At 36.8% G+C, this 22,952-nt stretch overlaps 1 protein-coding gene across 2 annotated transcripts in view; it reads right to left on the reverse strand.

Annotated features, from left to right (window-relative positions):
* The window catches only part of SRBD1 (S1 RNA binding domain 1), a 124,201-nt gene that overhangs the window by 93,725 nt on the left and 7,524 nt on the right, over positions 1-22,952 (reverse strand). For both annotated transcript variants that reach the window (XM_059468112.1, XM_059468114.1), the window contains exons 6-13: positions 22,034-22,384; positions 20,350-20,516; positions 19,083-19,200; positions 18,794-18,932; positions 15,907-16,003; positions 14,583-14,718; positions 9,425-9,528; positions 4,453-4,560 (exon numbers count right to left, since the gene is read on the reverse strand). In XM_059468112.1, the coding sequence (XP_059324095.1) occupies positions 4,453-4,560; positions 9,425-9,528; positions 14,583-14,718; positions 15,907-16,003; positions 18,794-18,932; positions 19,083-19,200; positions 20,350-20,516; positions 22,034-22,384 (1,220 nt within the window). The remainder of the gene's footprint in view (positions 1-4,452; positions 4,561-9,424; positions 9,529-14,582; positions 14,719-15,906; positions 16,004-18,793; positions 18,933-19,082; positions 19,201-20,349; positions 20,517-22,033; positions 22,385-22,952) is intronic.

The raw sequence follows: 22,952 nt of genomic DNA on the forward strand, positions 1-22,952 counted from the left end.
AGAGATGGTGAAGGGCATACATGCATCACAAGGCTCCTTAGCAGTTCAAATGTGCCCTCAGCAAAGAGCAGACACTATATCACCACCAAATGTGTGAATGGCTGCACCAGTTCAGATAAATTGTCCCTCTATTCCAGGATTCTGTCTCCAAGTCTGTCTCCAAGCAGTTGCCTAAGCAGCTGACAGCTCTAGCATCTGTCCCATAATCTTGTCCTACAGCTGCTTCCAGACTATCTCCTGGGCTTGACATGACTTGTCTCTTTACTAGCTCATAACAGAGCTCTTGCTCAACTATCCAACCTCTTCCTGAAGACAGATAAACTTCTTTCATCCACAGAGCCTGTTGGCAGTGAGTTTTGCAGGTCCATAACAAACTGTAAATAGCTGCCACCTGTTGGTTGGAAACTGATTGTTTTTGTTATGGCCCCCTAAGCCTTATACTGGAGGGGAGTAAAAATTTTTCCCTAGAAACTTTGTTCCACTCTTCACACATCATTTATCTCGAAGTCCTCCCTTTTCCAAGTTGAAGTCACAGTGGAGCCATTTTTTTTCTTTCCAGAGAAATCATTTCATTCCTAATTCCTCTTCGCTGGGCCTTTTCAAGTTCCAGTGAATTGTTTTCCTACTTCCTACCCCCCTCCCGATGTGAGTGGACCAAAATGGACAACAATATTCCAAATACAGGCCAAATAAGTCAATGATTCTTTGTCTTTATTCCTTACATCAATAATCTCAACTTCTGAGCACTTAACATTCACGTGGAGCTACCTTCCATGGTGCCAAAGGCCCTCTCCTGAGGCAGGACAGCTCAGAGCTAATAGCTTTACTTATGAATAGATAAATACTTCCCCTTGAAAGTTTAATTTTACACTAATTTTCCACTGCATTTCAGTAGCCATTCCATTTCCTGATCATTCAGTCTTACAGCATCCTTCTCCCATTTTTCCCTTCTCTAATTAGAAAAAAAAAAAAAAAAAAGAAAAAAACCATAAAATCTAAGCTACAGAACAAGCTGCTTCTAGGGGGAGTCCAGAGATAGAACAATTAGATGCCACTTATGAGAGACCGGAGAAAACAAAAGCAAATACCTCAGCCTCACAGAAGTATGGATCTTCTAAATGCACACATAACAGAGAATCAACCAGTCACCCATGCATGCAAATGAAGGTTAAAAGTGGCTTGTAGACAAGGGAATGGAATGCCCTTGAACCAAAGGTTTTGTACAAAGACAGGCCATTCCATCCTTCCACTTATCCCAAGGATACAGGTGCCACAAGGCCAAGTCCTCCCACACTGCAAATTGCTGTCAGTCCAAGGAAGACTTGTGTCAGAATTAAAATTGCCCCTAAACACATGCTATTAGTTATGTCAGCCTTATGGAAATCGTGTTTAAAATTGGCATAGATATACAGCAACTTTTACAGCAACAAGAAATGTTACTGAAATTGCCAGGTGTGTAGGGGGAATGTCCTCTCTATTATGTAATATCCTGTGTTTTTAAATTTCAAATATAGATGTCTCTTTTTTCTCTGTCTCTTACTCAACACTTGTATCAATTACATGATCTACTCTCTGAAGCAGTGGCCCTTAATTTCAAGCCTGGTATAATCATTTGATCCTTTGGAAAAAAACCCCATCAAGCCGCTCAAAACAATGTAATACCTTTCTATTTTTCAGTGTGTTATTGGCTCGATTCAAATGGCAAGATGTCCAGCTTCATGCTTTTCCAATTTACAACAGTTCTCATTAATATGGCAGATCCTCTCTAAACACAAGTAAAATGGCTATTTTGGGAAAAAAACCCCAAACAAACCTCAAAACTCTTCAGTTCCTACTTTATAGAAAAAAATATCAACTAAGTCAGAACTCCAAGCCCCTCCCTTGAAGTCTACAAAGCACTCAGACTGTATATCACTAACAGGTGTATAGTAATAAAAGCAAATAACCTAATAATGATCTATTCATTTCCATTTCCAATGTTATAAGATGCAGTTTTTAAACTGAGATTTAAAATTCCACAGTCCCAATTACATTTCTGTGGAAAAATATCTGCAAACTAGCTTCAGGTGTGAAACAAAATATACAGAGAAATGTTTGCGTCCCTGAAGACAGTGGAGAAAAAGCACTTCTGCAAGAAAGCATGGAAAATTATGAAAGGATCATCCATTAAGAAATATGCCCATGCCACATCACCTGCATGAAACCCTGATGGAATCATTCCATGCAGTACTGCAACAAGATAAAATGTATTTGAAAGAGCCAAAAGCAACAGTGGACATTACTATACCAGATACAAGAAATGACATCTGACAGAATGGAAGAAAGGAAATTAAACAATAAATAAGGTAATCGTCTTGCTGGCAAGCTTCATTCTTCTTCTGATCACTAGAAGCACCAGCAATTTCAAGACATTCTTGGAAACTTTCTGTTCCAACATTTAATGATAATAAAAAGAAAAAAGAACAGCAGGAGGTGGGTTGGAAATAATGCTAAAAGGAGGTACTGAATACTTTAGCAGCCCTTTGCAAGAGTCGGAAAAAACAGCTCCTGGTGTGCCCGGAAAGAAAATAGGAGGAGGATAAGGGTTAAGTGGTCAGGGACCAGCATACTGTCAGGTGCTTTGAGTTCCTCTCTACAGGAGAGGTTTCAGATTTTCCTATCCAAACTCCACCAATCATACAACAGCATCATAAAGAGTAAAACCTAAGCAGATATACCCTCAGGAACCAGCAGCAAACTTTGTATTCCTCTCATTGATTGCTTGTGAGCTACATCTAATAAGTAGTAGGGAAGGAAGTTGGGTTTTTTTATCCCTTTTGATTAATAGAACAGAAAACCTTCAGCAACCTACTGCTCCAGCAGTCCTCAAAGTGTTACACACAACACAGGCCACAACAGTCCTGTAGTACAAACCACTGAATAAAAATACAAGAAAAGAGCCTTGAAGCACCCCTATATTTCTTAAAACCAAACCCCACTAAAAAGTAGGTATTTTTCTTTATTTTGAAAGAGTTTGATTGTAGAGACTGTAGTGACAGAAGCCAACAACTGAACTCTCCACCATGAGATGTTCACCATTTTGACCACAATAGACACAGTGCCTCCCCCTAGAGTAGCTACATGTATTGTGGTCACAAAATAGTAAGCGAAAGCAGTATTTTTAGAATCTGTGAAATTCTAAGTAACAAAAGACCAGGCTCACTAATCAAAAGAGGAGAAGCAATCTTGCTTGCAAAGCAATAAGTAAACACAACATACTGTAGTGAAGATGCTCAAAAACCACTGAAAAGACATGCTGTTAAAACCTTGAGCTGATGGTTCTTTTCAGGGAGGTAGAACAGAGATCATTCTTGCAATGATATTAATGAAAAGGTGTCAAGAAAACAGCTCCAATTCAAAAACAAAAGCACATCCAGGAAAGTACAGAAAAAAACATTTCCTAATGTGGTTGTTGATTTTATGTACTAGATAGCATGTCATTTTGATACAAGTCATTTCAACATCTCTGGTCCAAGAAACAGGGGCTCTTGGATAAATTTCATCTTGAATAGCTCAAAATAAGCATTAACATTTAGGTCACATATCAGATAGCCTTGCCAGAATGAAGCATGCTATGTTTTGAGGAGCTTCTCTGGTACTGTTAGCCATTAGAAGATAATACTCTTAATGGACATATTCAGTAATTTCCACTATATGGTAAACTCTTATACTACACCATAATATACCCTATTTAATTCATGCTAATTTGATACTAGGTTTTCAGTTTCCTTTAAATGTGGAATAATATTACAGACCTTAACAAGTGACATGATATCCAACGACATCATTACTACAGTATCACCAGTAATAAGTTTACTGATTCCTCTAGAGACATCACAACACTCACAAAATACTATCAGACTATAACTAATTCATTGGCCACAAAATGCAGCTGGCAAACATGAGGAGTGCTTCCAACCTCAACAATACTTTGCTGAATTCCATTAGACAGGTAAAAGAGAGTGAGTCCAAACAGAAGTCACTGACAGTAATATTGCTGTTACATGAAGAGACGTTTGAAAAATTTAGTGACATCATGGTTTATGCTATTACAAGAATAAAGATAAAATTATCATGATAATATAGTTCTACATTGTACTTAATTAAATAAATGTACAAGTATCTAAGCATGTAAACATGTAAAATGTTACTATGTTTTACATTTAATGTTACTACATTACTACATGTAAAATGTCTTCACAGAAAGATGATTTCTCTACTGTAGCCTAAACTGGTTTTATAGAGTTAAATTCTGATAGTCAGAAATCATAGTTAATTTCTTCTGTAAGCACAGAGGATTAGAAACATGCTGATATTTTCAAATAGAGAAATAATTGTCTAACAAAACACTGGGGAGGGAATTGCTAAAAAAAATGTCAGTAATATGAAAATACAGATTTATTCCAGTCTTACCTGAATTCCCTACAGAGAAGAGGATATATAAGGCGTTTATATGCATCCTCTACAGAACTCCGTAGTAGCCTCATAAAGTCTGGTTTTAAAAATTGCTTTGGTCTCCATCTGCAAAAGATTGGAAGAAAAATAAAAAATATTTTAAGAACACATGCAAACAACTAGATAAAAAAAGAACTTTCCAGAAAGGCTTCTACATTGTTAAATCCTATAAACTGCAGAATTACTACAATAATTAGGCAACTAAATCATGAGTCAAATATGAAAGGAATGAGAAGTTGCTCATAGTTCTAATACCATACAAGGGACAGGCTTATCTTTTCTTAGGTTTTAGAACACAATAATGGTTTATGTTTTAAAGAAAACATAAAAAAAAAAAACACATTCTCCACTTTGAGAAGTCAAAGCTCATTGTAACTGAACAAAACTTGGTTCCATATTACCTTTAGGGTTGCATTATTTGCTATTCCTCATTACATCAGAAAAAAAATTCCTAAACATCCTCTGTGATTGTCACTGCAGAATGACTGAAAAAAGGCAACTATGGACAGATGGAGATGAAGGAGCTAAACTAATGCCAATAAATGAAACCCAATTCAAATTTCACTTGGAATGCATTGAGTATCTCTATTCAACTTCTAAATGAATTCCTACTAATTTTGCAGCAGTTCTTAAACCACAGAAGCCAAAAAACTTTAAAAATGTTTTTCTCTTTTACCTGCTACTAATACATTTGAAGTTTAAATAATAATATAGGAAAAGGGAAAATTAAATAAACAATGCCAAACAAAAATAAGACTGTTTTCCAGCTTCTTCTAAGCCAAACTCTTTGAAGCCTTGAACTCTTTTCTATGTAGACTGCATGGTAACCATATAACTGTAACAACAAGTACTTCAAATTTTGCTGTAAAATACACCTCACTCTCAAAGCTTCCTAGATATTTAATCCATTGATCTTTTTGTTGAGGGCAAAGTTCCATGAAGGAGGGTGTGGAGATGTGTGGGTTGGGGTGTGTGTGTGAGTCCTTGAACAAGCAGAACTGACTCATTGAGATGATCCACCCTGTGAGAAGAGATTGAGGGGAAGGAGAAGCAACCAGATATATTATACTCAAACAGAAATATACTACTGACATTTTCTATTAAAGTCCATCTGTTTTTTATTAGTTTTAAAAATACTGATAACGCTCAGAGTTTTCTTCACTTATTGTATTATTTAATGTGCCTGGGTCCCGAACTGTGATGGGAGACACTCATAGATATTTTTAAAAACCCGTGCAAGTTCTCTAAGTTTATTGTTTGGACAGCTTAAATGAAACATGCAAGAATTATGGTCATAACGAGTCCAGCTGCAGCAAAAACAGAACTGAATTTTACTTTAGATCTTGTTTGCTTGTAGCCACTCAAATACTGAGAATTCAAAACTGCTCCTACCCAGACAGCTTTTCAGTTGTCTAAGGGGATCTGCAACTTCCTGAAACAGCTTTTCTAAGTGTCTGTGCATATAATAGCTGAGAAATATGTGATGGAGTCAACCCTGCATTGAGCAGAGAGACACAGGAACAGAATTAAGCTCACCATTCAGTTTTACAACATTCAGGGTTGTAATTCAGTGCTTAGCCACATGACCTCACCACTTTGCCAACAATTTTTGCAAATAGCTCTATCATACTTATTTGTAACTAGAGACTCTTTCCACACTTTCATAAAACTGAGAAAGGCTTTAAATCCTCTTATTACCATCACATTCTATAAACATGAAGGTTTTGCAGGTGCAAGTATGACTAACATCCTCAGCATAAATTAGAATCAATTTGGAAACCTGGCAGCTGTTTCCCCCTCTCTTTTATCCATTAAAGCCAGTTAAACTCTGTAAATAGGTTATCACAATAGATATTATTACCTGCCTATACATAAATAAAAATTTAGGCAACATTCTGCTAGAAGTTTTTGCAAATGAGAAAACATTAAAACAGCAAGTTCAATCGTAGCAAATACTGTAGTTTAATGATTTCAATACTTCTTGAAAGAAAATAAAAATTCACTTTGCTGCAAAACACAAAGCAAAATCATGCGGGTATATTTTTAAAGATCATCACAGCCTAGCTAAGCCTCCCTCTAAGAACAGATTTCTTCTTGATTATTTAATCAAGATCTAGCTTTTGAAGCCAAATTTTAAAAGAGCTCCATACAAATAGTATCATCTTACTCCGATCATCAGCTCTCCATGTCCTAGTGCTCACAACAAACATAGGGACCACAACAAACATAAATGGCTTAGACTACAGAGACACCAGAGGCTGGAACTACACATAAACAGAATTAACAGAGCCCACGTTAAGAACCACCAGTACTGATTAATAACTGTTCCAGGAAGAGCCCAGCTAGGCTTTTAGACCTGAAGGACAAACAGCAGAGCTTTGTGCTCCTCCATGACATGAAATAAAACATGTAACAAGTTAGTAACCACAGACAAAGCAAGTCTTTAAGGCCTGTACCATGGACTTTACACAGGATCTGAGATATTTGACTGGAAACTCAAAAAACATCATCAAACATCAAATTTCATTTTCAAGGCTGCAATTCCACTTGGGAACAAACTCTCACCCCATCTCACTTGGGAACAACTCCATGCTGTTTCTACACTCAAAGCCAGCTAACCAGCCCCTCTCTGGCTCTCTCACTGATCACTTTTCTCTGTTCAATTTCACAAAAAAGTCTTTGGGACCAGTAGAATTCTAGTGTTAATGGAAGTAGGTTCACTGTCAAACCACAGAGATGCCATTTTTTTGGAGAAAAATACAATCACCAGGCCAGGCATAAGGATATTCCTGAATTTTCTACACAAACCCAAATTGCAAGGAAACAGATGCTTATATAGGCTAATAAACATTCTGAACTTGCAAAAAATGTACAATATTCTTAGCATCTACACAGAGCGCAATGCAATAAGGAGCTCTAGTCTTCCAAACTTACTTTCTACTGCAGGAGTACCTAATGCTAAAAAATTTGTCTCAGAAGAATACAAACAGTTCAGAACATTTGCTACTAATCCGCGGGGCAGTAGGTGATGCTGTTTTCTGGCTAAAATACTGGCCAAATTCTGTAGCAAGCTGGCATTTCTGGTTCTGCAACTGATTGTGTGTGTGATTTCTAGCAAATTGGTTAATATCTTTGCAAAGTTTTGAAACCATTGACTCAAAAATAAGTTATTTACCTTCTGGTCTAACCAGCAAATCAATGCTATGAAAATAATGCAAATTCCACTCCTGGACAACCATTTCAAAGCTTGCAGGGCAGATTACACATTTACTATTTGTTAGTTTGATAACACAGTTGTCAGTCTCAGGAGGAAGATCAGAATCTGTCCTCAATGTTAATGCACAAAGATTAAAACCATTCCTTCAGAAGTTTTATAATGGTGGGAAAGTGTCCTTAAATAGTAAAAACTAATAAGCATATATAGCCTTGTGAATGCTAAATATTAATAAGTATTCACTTCAAAGGTCAATATTCTTCTTATCCCAGGATGACTCACAAAAGGGTAACCAACCAAAAATATCTCAATTTACATCCCACTTTTATTTGTGTAGCAGTGACAAGCTGTTCCATTATCTGTGGTCCACAGTGCTTCCAAATTCTATCATAGATGCAGTAAAAGCAAAACTGACAGCTATGTTCTGCTTACAGAATATACAGCTTGAAGGGAGGACAGAAATTCTGTTACAGGTACTAAAAGTAGAAAGAAACAGGTGTTTGTGACTCCTGATACTTTCCTGGAAACAAAGAAGGTTACTTAGAACAATATGATCTAAGAGCAAAAGTATCTGGCCAAAAAATACTTTAATACTTTCAGAGCCCTATTCTTCCCTTTCAGAGAGAAACAGCCCTATTAAATTTCTACACAGAAAAGGAACATTTTTACCACATCCATTTCTTGGACTTGTTGTGAAAACTAAATACATGCTAAAGCAGTATCACTGTACTCAGTTTTATACATTAAAATGTGCAATTCTCCCTATTTTTCTTCCCTCCTTTTGGTTATCCATTCCTAGGATACAAAGGAAGGAGTTTCTAAGACACCACCAGAACAATGCCCAATATTTCAAACTAGTGAGAAAGAGAAAGTCTTTTTTTATACCCACAAGGAAGATGCACTGTTTGGATCATAATAATTCTCCAGCAGAGGACATCAAGGTACAGTTTCCCAGAAAAAATAAACTGACAGATATTGCACAAAATACATATAGTTAACCTAAACTGTTGCAAAAGACCTTGAAAATTATGCAACACTAAACATCTCACTACAGGCTTAAAAATCCCAGACAACTTGTATGAACAAATCAGTAAGAAAGAAAAGAATCAGGATTTTACAGTCCAGTTGTCTAACTTAAAAAGAGTATAAAATGCAAGAGATGATTCACACAATATGTGAGAGCTATGCACTGAAAGCAGTTACATTTATGTTTGTCTGTTAAATCCATTAAGTTCTTTATAAACATGTAATTCCTTACATTTCTGAAACTTGAAGTTATGTACTTCACAGACCTAAGAATCTTACATAGCCCTATTTAATCATTGCAATTGGGCATAAGAAGGTATTTTTTGAAGTTTTGAGTATACTTTTTGGATTCTACAAAGTCCTTTCAGTAAAGGCTACTGGATGTGATACATATTACAATTTAAAAATACATTCACATTTCATCAGCTTTTGCATATGTTTAAAAAAAATTCAACTGCTTGAAGAATGGTGTCAGAACTTGCAAATATAGCCCAAAGCATGATCTTTTCAGCATAATGCTACAGCAGTTGGAAATACAGAGTAAGAATTATCCACTTGCTAATTTCATCTAATCTAATAAATATTTCTTTAATTTGTTCTCTTAATGTAACAAGACATATGAGATACACTTGAGTATGCATCTGTCTATAGAAAAAAGAGATTTCTGTAAGAATACGTATCCATGCAGACCTTTCATTGACACACCACCAACAGAATTCATTCTTCACCCCGTCAGGAATGTTGACCTTCACTGTCAGGATCTTCAGATTTTCCCCTCGGTTAATGGCCAGAATCTGAGTGCAAACATAAATGGCAGAGACAGATGACACACAAAATATCCAAAAGATAAACTTATCAACATTTGTGTACACACTTGCTTGACATTCTGTAGCAAATCAGGATGGTGGTACAGTAAATCAGTTCACAAAGTACAAGAATGTACAGATAACATCCACAATTTAAACACAAATTAAATCATGCCATGGCAGAGCAAATACATTTTTCCTGGAGTCTGCAATCTTAGGATCCAGTTTAAGATTAAACACACTTAGAATGCAAGACAACGTGAATTGTGGTGGTGGAATAATCTTATTTAATAACCCAAATTAAAACTCAAGAAATTAATCAAAGAGTGATTTTAATCAGAACTAAAACTCAGAAGTTATTTCTATGCTTCAGATTCCATTTTCCTGCCCATTATTAATCCAAATTTTAAACAAGTTATTAATCACAACTTGTGACACAAAGGTGCTCAGCTTAGTTTGAAAGAGGATGAATTTAGTTATTCATGCCTAATTCACAAATAACAGAAAAGGATGTAAACACTCCCTCTCTTTACATTAACACTCCTGCCTCAAACCATATGCATGTACTTCTGAGTACTTAACTCCACAGTCAGGATCTAAAAGTCAGGATCTAAAGCTAAGTTTGGTTGTATACAGGCTACCTCTACACAGAGTTAGTTCAATTTTAAATGGAAGACTATGACTCTACATTTAAAACCAGAACCACAAGTGGCAGATCCTGGAGGATTCTGGTGGATAACTCCTAGTCTAATCTCACTATGGAGACACTGAATATTCACCTCAATACTATGAAATTTCACTGACCAGCGGATTTTAGAAACAGAATAATATTCAGAAGCAAATAAAATGCACATCTTTAGATTTCTTTTTTCCTTCTCAAGTATTTTAAAGTAGAAAAATACCAAAAAAAAAAAAAGAAACCCGCTGGAAGCTGACATTCCTGTATGACTACACATGTTGCTGTATGTAGCAGGCCCTGAGCACTGTCACAACAGAGCATTCTGTGTCAATCATGAACTTTAATTCAATCACTAGCTAACTCAGACATGTCACATATGTTAAATACAATGGTTTAAAATGACTCCAGGACATAGTACCAATTTATATTCCTCAGCCTTACTGCTCCTGTGACATACCAGGCCTGACATATCATTGAACAACAAAGCTAATAATAAAGATTGCATGTGAAATATTATAGCATCTGGTACCTTGACTGCCAAACCAAATGTTTTCACGTAGAAATTAGAAAGACACATTTTAACAAATCAAATGCTTTCACGTTTATTCTGACTTTACTTTTTAAAAAGAGAGAAAGCTAAATGTCAAGTTAAAATGAAATCAAAGTGATGCTCACAACAGAGAATATATGTGATAGAATTATAATGTCATCATTCAGCATGTTGTCAGCAGGGTCAATATTTGCATCACATTTTGTTACCTGGCACTACATCTGCAGAATGTGTCAGTCACTTGAACTTAAAGCAGCTGTTAATGCAGTCACTAATATTATTTATATTTTTTACTCTCAAACAATCTGCCTATCCTGTTCTAAGTGATACATTCAGAGAAGAATAATCATCCAATAAATGCTTAGTTAAGAATGGAATTATTTAATTTCACCCTCTAATATAATAAAGCTCTTTTTGTTTAGTTTGGTTTTTTAAGTAACAGGTTAAAATCTGGCCATTCTAGTCACAAAGCAGTCTTCACTTCTGGAAAAAGACTGTTTTTGTATGAGATTGGAACAGATCCAGGGCAAGGATTGTTAGAAACAACATACATTTTTCAGAGAAAGCAAGAACAACAATATGATCCAGTCACAAGATTCATCAAACCTTATTCTGTTTATCCTAAAACCACAACATGCTTCATTTTGCGCAACTCTTATATGTTGCATATTGACTTAAACTCACAGAATAAGTTCTGTACACTTTGCCAAGGACTTTAAATTCCAATTCCTTTTTAAGTATGAGATTGAAAATAGAACATTTGCCTCTAATGTTACACTTAATTCATGAATTCTTTTCCTCCCACTATTTCAGTCATCTCCAAATAAAGAAACGCAACCCCAAGGCGTACACAAACACTAAACTGTTTACAATTAGTCAAAAACTCAAACTCTTGAAAGATTTTTTATTTCTTAGTTATAACTGTGTTGGTATTGCTTCTCAGCTATGTCCTAGGAGTCCAGTCAGGTTCTCCTTGCTGCCAAAGGAAGAAGCTGTGACTGAACCTCCCACTAGCAAGTGTTCCAGCTGGAAACATCCACAGGGTATCTGACCATGTCAAAATCTGGAGTCAGCTTTTAAAGCTGACTAAAACAAAGTTTTTTTCTCATTACAGTTTTAGTATTTTAACTTTTTCAAACAACCTGACTCCACACCAGTCATGATTACTTCAGGACTCAAACAAGACAAAATGACACGTCTCAGAAAAGAAAATGACAGTGGCACGGGAAGGAACCCAGAGCTACAGCAGGACCAAGCTGCAGCACAGCTTACTGCACAGCACTTCATCTCACTGCAACACATGCTGCAAGGCACACCCACAGCTGCCAGGGCTTTGTTTTCCTACAGGAGACATGCCAGGCTACTCTGCATCCCCTACACTCACATCTAAGCCAGAGCAGAGTTAGGCTTGTACCAGGTCTTTAGGATCACTTGCACTTCCATACTCAGGTGATGACAAGTTTCAGTGCAGTATTTTATGGAATCTTGTGTTTGCAACTCTATAAAGAGGACATTTGAAGCTGACTTCTGCCTCTGCCTAAAGGCATTCAGAACACTTGTCTGTATGCAGCCATGAAAGCAGTTGAGAAGGTCTTCAAAGCAGTAAGTTTTACAACTGTTCCTCAAACACACCTATTTAACATAATGTTCTTGGGGATTAGTAAATTATATAAATCACTCTGGGGTTCAGGCTTTCCTATATCTTTTCCAGGTATAAGCTTCTTTTAATAATCTTGAGCCAAACCAGAACTTCTCTTGAAGACATCTTGAACTCTATTCTTAAAGAAAATATTTTTGCTAGTTTTTAAATGCACAAAGGAACTCTCTCCACAGTCTTAGGTGAAGGAAAAAATAAAGACTTCTGTATTGAAAAGGATGGTCATAACCCAAGAAAATAACGACATTAAAAAATGGCAATTTGCATCAGTAGGGTAATAAGGTCAAGTGACAAAGAAAATGAAAATGATGAGAAAGACTTTCAAAAGTACAATAGCAGGGCTTAAGCTTAATGAAGAAATGGCAGATAAAGAGGAAGAAAAACAACTTTCTCCTTACTTCATTATCAAAATACAAAAGGGAGAAAGATAGAAACTGAGAAGAGAAGAAAGAACCCAAGAACTAAAAACAGACATGAAAAGTTACAGTATATTTACAATACAGCAGATTTTACATGTTGCTTCAGAATCTGTCATAAAATACATTTTCTGCTCAACCAGTACAGAGAGCCCTGTCACACCTTGAGCCTTGAAACCTCACTGACACACAAGCAACTCAGACTTCTACAATTCACAATACAGAAATATCCAATGCATTAGAATAGCTGATAGCAGAAATAGACAGATAAGAGGCAGCATGTAAGTGTGCAAAACTGTGATTACAGGACTGCCAGCTGCAAAATCAGTGCTTATTCTTTTCTGAAGAGCCAGAATGGGTAAAGAAAGAGGTATTCAGATTAGCAGCAGGCACAGGAAAGAATAAACCAAAGCAGATTGAGCTAATTGTAACATCAAAGAGACAAACTAAGGGCACATATCCTGGATAAAAAAACAGTGCAGCCACATAACCTAAGTGCTGACCAGGTTTGGGAAACACAGTTTTTAGCCCTCACTGCAGCTAAGCAACAGTTTTCCTTAAGTAAAAAAGGATGCCTTGAACAAGAACTAAATGATACCATCATCCCAGGAAACACTTATGCAACTTGTACTGAGTGAACATTGTGGTATTCCCCACTGTGAGAGCAGGTAAAACCAAACACTCTTTCCCAGCTCAACTATTCCTTCAACAAAAAAGGACACAAAAGAACCCATACATCATAACATGATGATTCCACCAATCTTTGTCAATGTCACCACAGTAGCCAATAGATTGCTCTATCAACTTTTCCCAACCCTTTAGAAGCAACTTTTCACCAAATAACTATCAATATAAGGAGAATAAATGTTCATAGCTATTACAAAGAGAAAAAACACAGGTACCTCTTCAAACATCTATGCAAGAACAGCCTATTGAAATCAACAGTAGCTATTTAGTCATTCACCTAATACCTTTCATATTAGAAAGGGGAAAAACAGCTTAAAAATTAGCCTATCCATGTTTTGAACTTTTTTAATAATAAATTTATCCCTAATTAATTCAAAATACTCCGGTTTAAAATGGAAAGCACAGAAGAAAATGAGAGCATATCAGAGCCTTCTAAAGGAAAAGGACATTTCTAGTTAGAAGCATGTAAGTGGTCTGTCTTCTATGATAGATGGTTTGTTTTGGGTTTGGGATTATCATTTGGTTTTTTCAATTGCTTTTTGTTGGGTTTGTTTTGGTTTTTTAAGCTAGGTGACAGTAAATAAAACAAGAGACAATTCACTTGGTGATTAGTTGTGAATTAGTGCAGAGCTCTTGACAGTTGCATTGAGTGCATCACAATTCTGCCTTTGAACTTCAGTAACAGGGGTAGCCTAGCTGTCAAGCCATCAGCTTCTCTGTTTGCTTCAGCCCTCCTTTCTTTATCTAGTTATATAAGTCTAAACTTGGGGCTTAGGATAACCAAAGATGGTCCACAAAAGAAAAAAATGATGCCTTGCAAAACAAACTGATTTTTGGGGTACTAAATAGTAGTTGTTCGCTCTATTTCTTAAAACAGAGATCAAGAGCTGATTTCTACATTTCAAGAATTTGAAAGGCTCTAATACCTCTGATAACTGTAAAGAAAAAAGAAAGTATCTTTAGAATTAATTTTAAGCAACACAATTCAAAAACAAAGCAACATTTACTACAGTTAGAATTCTAAGAAAAAAACATTAACATTTCACGTTTTACCTGATGATGTTGAATATTCTTTATATTACAAGAAAACTCATGGTACAGTTGGAATTTATTGATATCTTTTTCATTTCCATTTTTGGATGACACTTTTGCCAATGTCGACTGGATGGAAATGTACCTTTGCTGGCATCTGCATAGAAGAAAATCAGATATTTATATCTATATTTATAAAAACATTTATATTTTATATAATATTATATAAATATTTATATTTTAGCATGAAACTCGTAACAAGTCATTACTGCATAGATCAAATAAAAAATAAGCTTGGAGTCTGCTCAATTACAAGTGATGCTAACTGCAATTACCTGCAGAACTGGATGACATAACTTCATGCTGAGGTGACATAATGTGTACTGACTAATTCACCAAGAGAAGACAGTCAAGCAGGAAAAGCTGCTCACAGCCCTCTTCCTCAAAGGAATGCAAACTCAAAAGCCACCACCTGCACTTCAGTCATGGGTTAAACTTCACATAAATTTTGGGAAATTGCAAAAAAATGGCAGTCCATGCTCCTTGTGATTATCATACATACAACACACTTCAGATGAACAGGATTCATCTGTAGAGCACTGAGATTCAACTAAGGAATTTCCAGTGGTCAAAACAATGAAAGTGACAGTCAGGTAGTGACAGCACATCCCTTACAAAACAACCTCCCTCACTGAAATTATCACACTGCTGTTTCAAAGCAACTCTGCACATTGCTAAGGTGGTGCGTGTTCTCTAACTCTCTTGCACACAGCAGACAAAATGAAATAACAAGTGACTATTGCCTTGTCATACCAACTCCCCAGACATGTCAACACTGAAATCAGGTAATTTAAGAAAACTTTAATTCAGCTAACACAATTAAAGATCAGTAAGTCCTGCTTTAAAAACAAGTCATATTTGTTTGCCTTATTGGCTACCAATGCCAAAATCAACCATCACTGCACACTAGTTACACCGACTGGTGTCAGGTCAGCTGTTGGAGCAAGAGCTTAAGCAGATTCACTTCTGAAGAGTTACAGCTTGAAGAAAGCACAAAGAGGGAAAACTCCCTCATGGCTCACTAACTGCAAGGAAGATCTGCTATTCACAGGGCAGAGCACAGGCTTTTTCATTCTTTGGGAGTTACAGCACCACACCATGCTCACAGCAGACCTCTACTGCACTGACAGCCAGAAGGGCTGATGAACACACACAGGAACAGCCCTAAATCCATCTCACAGGAACACTGTTTTCACATCATTAACAAAAAGTCCTGTATCTGCCACTAGGAGACTGCATTTTACCATGTAAGCAAGAAAGTTTAGAAAGTAAGAGTGAAACTTACAATTTCCTGATGAAATCCAGTGCATCTTTATCTTTAGCAAATATGTCTGCTAAAATATGCTGCACTCCAGCCTCTACTTCCTGGATATTTGCAAGCCCTTAGAAGAAAAATAATTATAGACTATGCAGTCATTATAATATACAGTTAATAATTACAGAAAAAACTAATAGAATTACACAATTGCACAAGTATTAAGAAAATATATGCAAGCTGAAAGGAAACTGATTAAAGGTATCTGACTGACTTGCAAAGATTAAGGAATTCTAATTAATTACATTTTTTTTCAACTAAAGCTTCCTTTCCAAAACATCTGAAATGGTACTTTTAATGAGCCTGAAGTGACCAATACATTATTCTAAGTCAAAATTATATTAAAATCAGAGAATTTTTTTTTTTACTTGGATGCTAACAGGTCTTGACATTTGGGACATAAATAGTGCAATAGTAAAATTGGATATTTAAGTATCATTTTTGAAAAAATTAAATATAATTTTTGACTTTTTAATAAAATGGGCAACTGCAGCAGAAGTCTACATATTTTGCTACCAGTATGAAAACTGCCTAAATTATTTGCAGGTAATCCTGTCTTTTCTCTGTGGAATAGTTTTATATTTCCACTGCATTGTAGCAGGAGTTTGCACAACAATACTTTTGAGGTCAGGATACCATCAACCTCTCCTGTGAAACACTGAAGTTATAAAATGTCTTCAAAGACATGCAGTTATCAATGTCTTCATCTCTCTGGAGAGATAACAGAATCATTAGTTAATTTCCAACACACAGAACCCATTCTTTCCTTCAAATGGCCAAAAGAAGAAGGACATAATTCTCCTTAGCAAAGGGATTAAATTAGACCAGAAGCAGAGATAATTAAATAAAACAGACATCTTGTATTTTAATTTGATATATCTAGCTCTGCTTCTAGCAAAAGTCAGTAATGAATGCCTCAGACCAAACAGCAGGAATCCTAGAGCAGGCAGCTGCAGCATTAACTGTCTCTGTAACACACGCTGCTGTTCACTCTGCTGCCTAATGGACAGCTTTATTTACACGATTTTAACAGCTTGCACAGCTTTACCTATTCATTGAGCCCAGAACCCTGCTTCTGATTAGGATATAAAGTTACACACTATAAAGAAATTTATCTTGCCCCTTTTTAAGACGAGGAAGCTTAACTTACCTGCCAGAAAGGAAAAAAAAAAAAAATGAGAATAAGAATACATTAGTAAATGCCTAAACCTATCAGAAGTTGTAAATTTTGGATCCTTACATCTATGAGTTACTATTCCTTACAGTAGAACTGATGTCAGAATAAAAGCTAAGGGAATCTGAAGACATGCATAATACTGAACACAGACTGAGGCACTCTGGTAGATTATCTGAATGAGACAGAACAGGCCCAAACAAGTCAGAATTTGAGAAATAATCAGAAAGTTCGCATTCAACAAGCACCACTCACAGAGGCACTTTACTGTGTCCACCAGCACATGCTTGTGTAATTAGAGAAATTTTTGACCCTGCATACAACTGAAAAGAAGAACAAAGTTTTCTGGTTAGCCTGCTTCTTGAACTTTCCAATGTCAGGCCTTGAAACATGAACTGATGTTTTTATTTCAGTTTATTTTTAGGATAAGTTGAAAAACACTGAGAATTTAAAAGAACCATAAAATATTAAGATTTTATGAAAACTTTTCTGCACTGCAAATGGCTCATTCCTTAAAAAGAAACCAAAAAACCCAAAACCACTCTGATCTCAAGTTGTATATAAGCTGTCAAACTGGCTCCCAAAGTGATAAAAGTGACCCAGTTCATAGATGTATCTAACTTCTAATGTCTTTCAAAGGCAGACCATTATATAAACCTAAGCAGCATTATTTTTAGCACAGAATTGAAAATAGGTGTACTGGTTTCCAAAAACTAATGTTTTTGGTGCAACAAACAGCATCTCCTTTTGAAAATACTCTAAATAATTTATCTGAATTTTCACAGAGATTTTTTTTGGCTCTTTAGACTGCACCACAATAGTCAGATATATGTCTGCAATACACTGCTGTATGAAGTTATGATGTATGCTGAAATGCAGTAATTTAATAACCAGAATATTTGGTAACTGATTTTCATTGCAAAATTAGCAGAATAAACTGAAGTGGGAAAAGTCAGAGCCAGCCTTACTAAGGAGGTTCAGTATCTTTTTGCTGAAATTCAAAAAGTACATGTTGGAGCAGGGAAAAATAGAAGTACATCTCTATTTTAACATAACACAGAGGGCTGCAACAATCTTCACATTTTATTGTCAGAGATTGCCCCCTACAGATCCACCCATAACTGCATTCACAAAGACACACAATTCTGCAATCTATACATGACAATCATGCTGTTAAAAGTTCTTGCTCAAATTACAGAAATTACATCTTCTCCAGTCCCTACTGTCATTCAGACACAAACTCCCCTGCTCACTCCCAATCCCCTAGGCCAATTTTCATTAAGATATGCTTTGCTGGGTGACATTTCCTTCTGCACAGACTATGAGCATAAACCTCTTGTACAATCAGCATTGAATCTTCAGGAATACAAGTAGAACAATGGAAAGGTATAAAGTGTGTGCTGTGGTTCCCTCTCTCTTACCAGTAAATAGAGATGTCAACTATAAGGTCTCCAAAATTATGTCATTTCTTTACCACAGTTATTACTATTTGCAATTCAAAGAGAGAAGAAAGGTTGAAGAAGAGACATTAAAGGTGTGAACATGTTATCACATGTTGCTAAAATCACTGAATTTCAAGTAGTTGCCTAACTTCCAGCAACATCAGAACCATTAAAGTAATTTCCCTCTCGAAATATTTTCGGACATTTAGAACATTACTGGTCAAAGAAGCACAGCACTTACCTTTGGTGTTGGGTCTAATGTAAGAAAAAAGATTGAGTTCCACAGGATTCTGTAGGAGGGAGAGAGCAGCAGGTTCTAATCCCAACTGCTTGGCCCTCTGGGCTTTGGTACCTTTACTCCCAGTTTTATAAGGTGCAGACTTATAACAAAAAGAACAAACAAAAGAAAACCAGTTATTAAAAAGCAGCAAAGTATTTCAATCATGCTATGCACTTGATATTATGCATTATTCAGTAATGCAAGATTACATTTAAACTAAGGTTGATCTAAAAAAGACCAGAGTACTGACCACATGGTCTAATTCTTCCAAAGTTCTACAATTTAGCAATCCTTTTAAAAGGCAACTGGATAACTTTCCTTCTTTCTTCAACTTCTGTATCATTGTGTGTGTCTTCTTTGCAACGGTACTAAAATGCAAGAGATTAGTGTTAACAGTTACATTTCAGAGTGACCTCGTCCATTACCATTTTCAGGGGTTTCAGAGAGTTTCAGCAGTGTATCTCATGTTAACCTTCAACAAACCAAGTTGATAATTTAAAAGTTTCTAACCATTTTTCTCTCTTCAGGTTGTTTAAAACTGTGTCAAAATATCCTGTGGTAGTTCTAAGAAAAATCATCAAGTAACACTAAGAGTAATTACTGTTCCACACATTTCTGTAATACTACTGGCCTGGAAGCCAAATAAAAAGGCCCTAGAATAGATCCACACTGATGATACAAGATACAGATACAATTTACAGATACAATTCACATCAAAACAGTTCTGCAGTATCAAGTACAGGCTACCGGATTTAAACTCCTAGGTCTCCAGCAAGGTACATGGGAGCACCTGCAAGCAGCAGAGGTATTCTGTTATTATTTAACTATCTGTTAAGACAAGAACTGTCCCAGGCCACCTTCCCTCCTTGGAAAGGATCTCTTGGTAGGGGTTAGCAGGGAATACAAGGAGGACAACACCAAGTTGACAGAACAGCTGACCAGTCTGTTCCCCTGCCATCTCAAGAACACAGGGTCACTCAAAAGTAAGATGCAATGAAAACAGTCCCATCCATGGTCACAAGCTTTGCTGATCATTTCTTTCCTGGGATAGTTTAACCTCACCTGCTGGTACACTCCAATCTAAGAAGGGCTCTTCACTAGAAGCTTCCCTGATCCAAGCAGGGTGCCAAGGGTTCCTAATGATTCTTTTTCTAAAAGTGGAGCTTCCATTTCATCATGCTACATATTTCTAGCAACTATTAACCACTCTAAGTACAAGTTTTTCTGTGCAGTTTTAATATACTGCAAAGAAATTAAGATATTCATTTTTCTTTGGCAATTAACAATTCTAGATTTCTTGCTACTTAGAGAAAAAAGCAAAAACAAAGACCCAATCTGCCAAAGACCTAACAAAACCCTAGATAGGTATCGAGCAATTTTAAACTATTTTCTTGACTAGTTCCTTTACTTTATTAATTGAAGTGTGTGCAAGGAGGTAGAACAAGGGACACAGGAGCAGCAGGCAGTTGGTACTCAGCTCCCACCCAGCTCCCTTGCCGTGCTGCAGCCTCACTTACCGCAGCTCCTCCAAGGCGTGCTGCACCTCCCGCAGGGCGTCGGCCTCCAGGTTATTGACGAGCTCCTTGCGGTACCGAGCGATGAAAGGAATCGTGTTTTCCTCTTGAAAGAGCCAAATCAAGTTGGCACACACCCATGGTTCAACGTTTGTTGTTTCTGACAAGGCCTGGCAGAGGAGAGGAAAAAAACCCAAACACAACAACCAAACACACTTAAGAGAGATGGTAGATTGCTTTAAACAGCCCCTCATTCAGCATTCAAAACCACTCCCAGAACATTGCACTGGCCAGCAGACACTACTGTCCTCCCCAAGACAGGATGTCAGGCATCCAGCCACCACACCCAGCATTTCACCAAAATACAGCAACCAATGTTTCCCGAAACTTGTAACCACAGTAAAAAATGCAGGAAGCAGCACCTCTTGGGAAGAAGAAAAAAAAACAACAAACCAAGGGAAAAAAAAAATCAAACCAAAATTATAAAACAAAGCAGAAACAGCAGCTTATGCTGTTATGTGTCTGTACTCAGCAACTCAGAAAACCTGGAATTCCTGGAATTTTTTTTAAAGCCAACACTGACATACCTCATGGTTCAGCTAAACAAACAAAACCCACAAAGCCAGAGCGGATCCAAATCCCACTCAACCAGTAACAGGAAACTAGTAATACTACTGCCAGTGTCAAGACAAACCAAGCCTTGCAAAGTTAAACCTGATTTTGTACAAATTGAGTTTCCAAAGTTATAGGGTATCAATATGGAATCACTGACACCCTATGCAAGCAGCTTATCTCAGTAACATGGTAACCATGAAGATCTGTTTGCACTTCACTACAGCAGATACCCTACCTAGAGGGCTGATACAAAAGCCTTTCAAAAGTTTCCTTCTGAAGCCTAAAAAAGTAACACCTGCACAATCATATTCACTCCTTTTAGAGTACACAGAAGGATTAAATTCCTCATATGTATTTCCAGGAATATGTGAGAAAACCCACAAAATTTTACAGCTTTGTTAAGCAGACTGTACTAAGGATGATGAATACAATACTTCCTATCTATTTCCATTCTATTCATATTAAAATCTTCCATGATCACACCCAGGCTTCCAGCACAAAAGCTATGCTAAAACTGCCTCCACCCGAATGGCTTCAAAGTTAAAACCCTACAAAAACAAAGACGGTATCTCCCTTGTTGTCACTGCTGTGTGAGGAATGCAAATCTCCTTCCCTGACAGAACCATAAATTGATAAACACTCTCAAATGGGTCTCTGCAACTAAATGATCCACACTGACTAAATACTAAGTTGTAAAACTGCTCACAAACATCCCAAATCTGTCAGCATCCCTTCCTATGGGAGCTTCAGTTGTGTACATCCACCAAAAACCCCATGTGCTCATACAGGAGAACCACACAAACTGTTACAGGTAAGCTTTGTTCTAAGGACACCCAAAATCACAGATCTCAGAATGAGGCAAAAGTTTGACAGTTACCAACCAACACCTATATTTATACACATTTTATGATAACCTAAGCAGAGGTTAAACAACAATTTCAGAGGACTGAAATTGTATGTTAAGACTGTAAGCGCTAATTATGCAGGAAATAATTTCACTGGTACCTCAGAAAAGGAAAAAATCTCATACCTGTACAATATCCCAGTTCATTTCAAGGAAAAAATCTCATACCTGTACAATATCCCAGTTCATTTCAAATTCTTCTTTTATTTTCTTGCCTCCCAGATTTTTAACTGGCTTTCCTTCAGGAAATGCATTCAACTTAATCTTTTTAGAGGGTGGTTCATCAAATGCAGACTCTTCCTTGCACTTCTCTTGTTTCACTACAGGAACACTTGTTGAGGGTTTTTCATCATTCACTGAACTGTTGTGGTCTCTCCCTTGGAATGCATTTATTTCCATTTTCTTAGGCACTTCTGGTGCTCGATTTAAACTTTTTGGTTTAGTGCCTGCATTTTCTTCCTTAGGTTTTAGAAGTTGCATTTTATTATCTTCTACAGGTGCAATAGGGAAGGATACATCCTGCCAGAAAGACATTAGAGCCATATTAAGCACTGACTGCTACAAAGTGCTTCAACATTTCACTTCAACTCTAAAAAGACTTGCTACCAGATAGCATTTTCCCAAGTAATGTCTCTGGCAGCAAAACACCAAGCCAGAAATCAAGCAACCCGAAATATATCTTGCATGGAGGAAACAAGACAAACACAGCAGACCTCTGATTAAGTTCAAATAAAATTATCCTCCAAAGAATTTAAGAGGACCTTCCTTCAGAAGACACTGACCTACAATCTTTGCCTCCATTCATGTCAACAAAACAGGAAACAGCAGGGTAGGGAAGCACTTCTCAGGTGTTAGGTTCCCAGCATGGGAACTGGAACTGAGATCTGGTCTTCCAAGATACAGTTTAACCTTGGACAAGCCACACCTTCACTGACTTTCTGCAGAGATCATCCTCAGAAGTCAGAAGGACTGGCTTCTGTCATGATGTGATACAGAAGTATCTAATTTTCAATATAACTCTCTTCTATATTAGTAACAATAAAACTGCAATCCTTACTGGGTTGAACAGCCATGCAAGGAAATGTAA

This window comes from Ammospiza nelsoni, chromosome 3, assembly GCF_027579445.1.
Source record: "Ammospiza nelsoni isolate bAmmNel1 chromosome 3, bAmmNel1.pri, whole genome shotgun sequence".
In the NCBI taxonomy this organism is placed as follows: Eukaryota; Metazoa; Chordata; class Aves; order Passeriformes; family Passerellidae; genus Ammospiza; species Ammospiza nelsoni.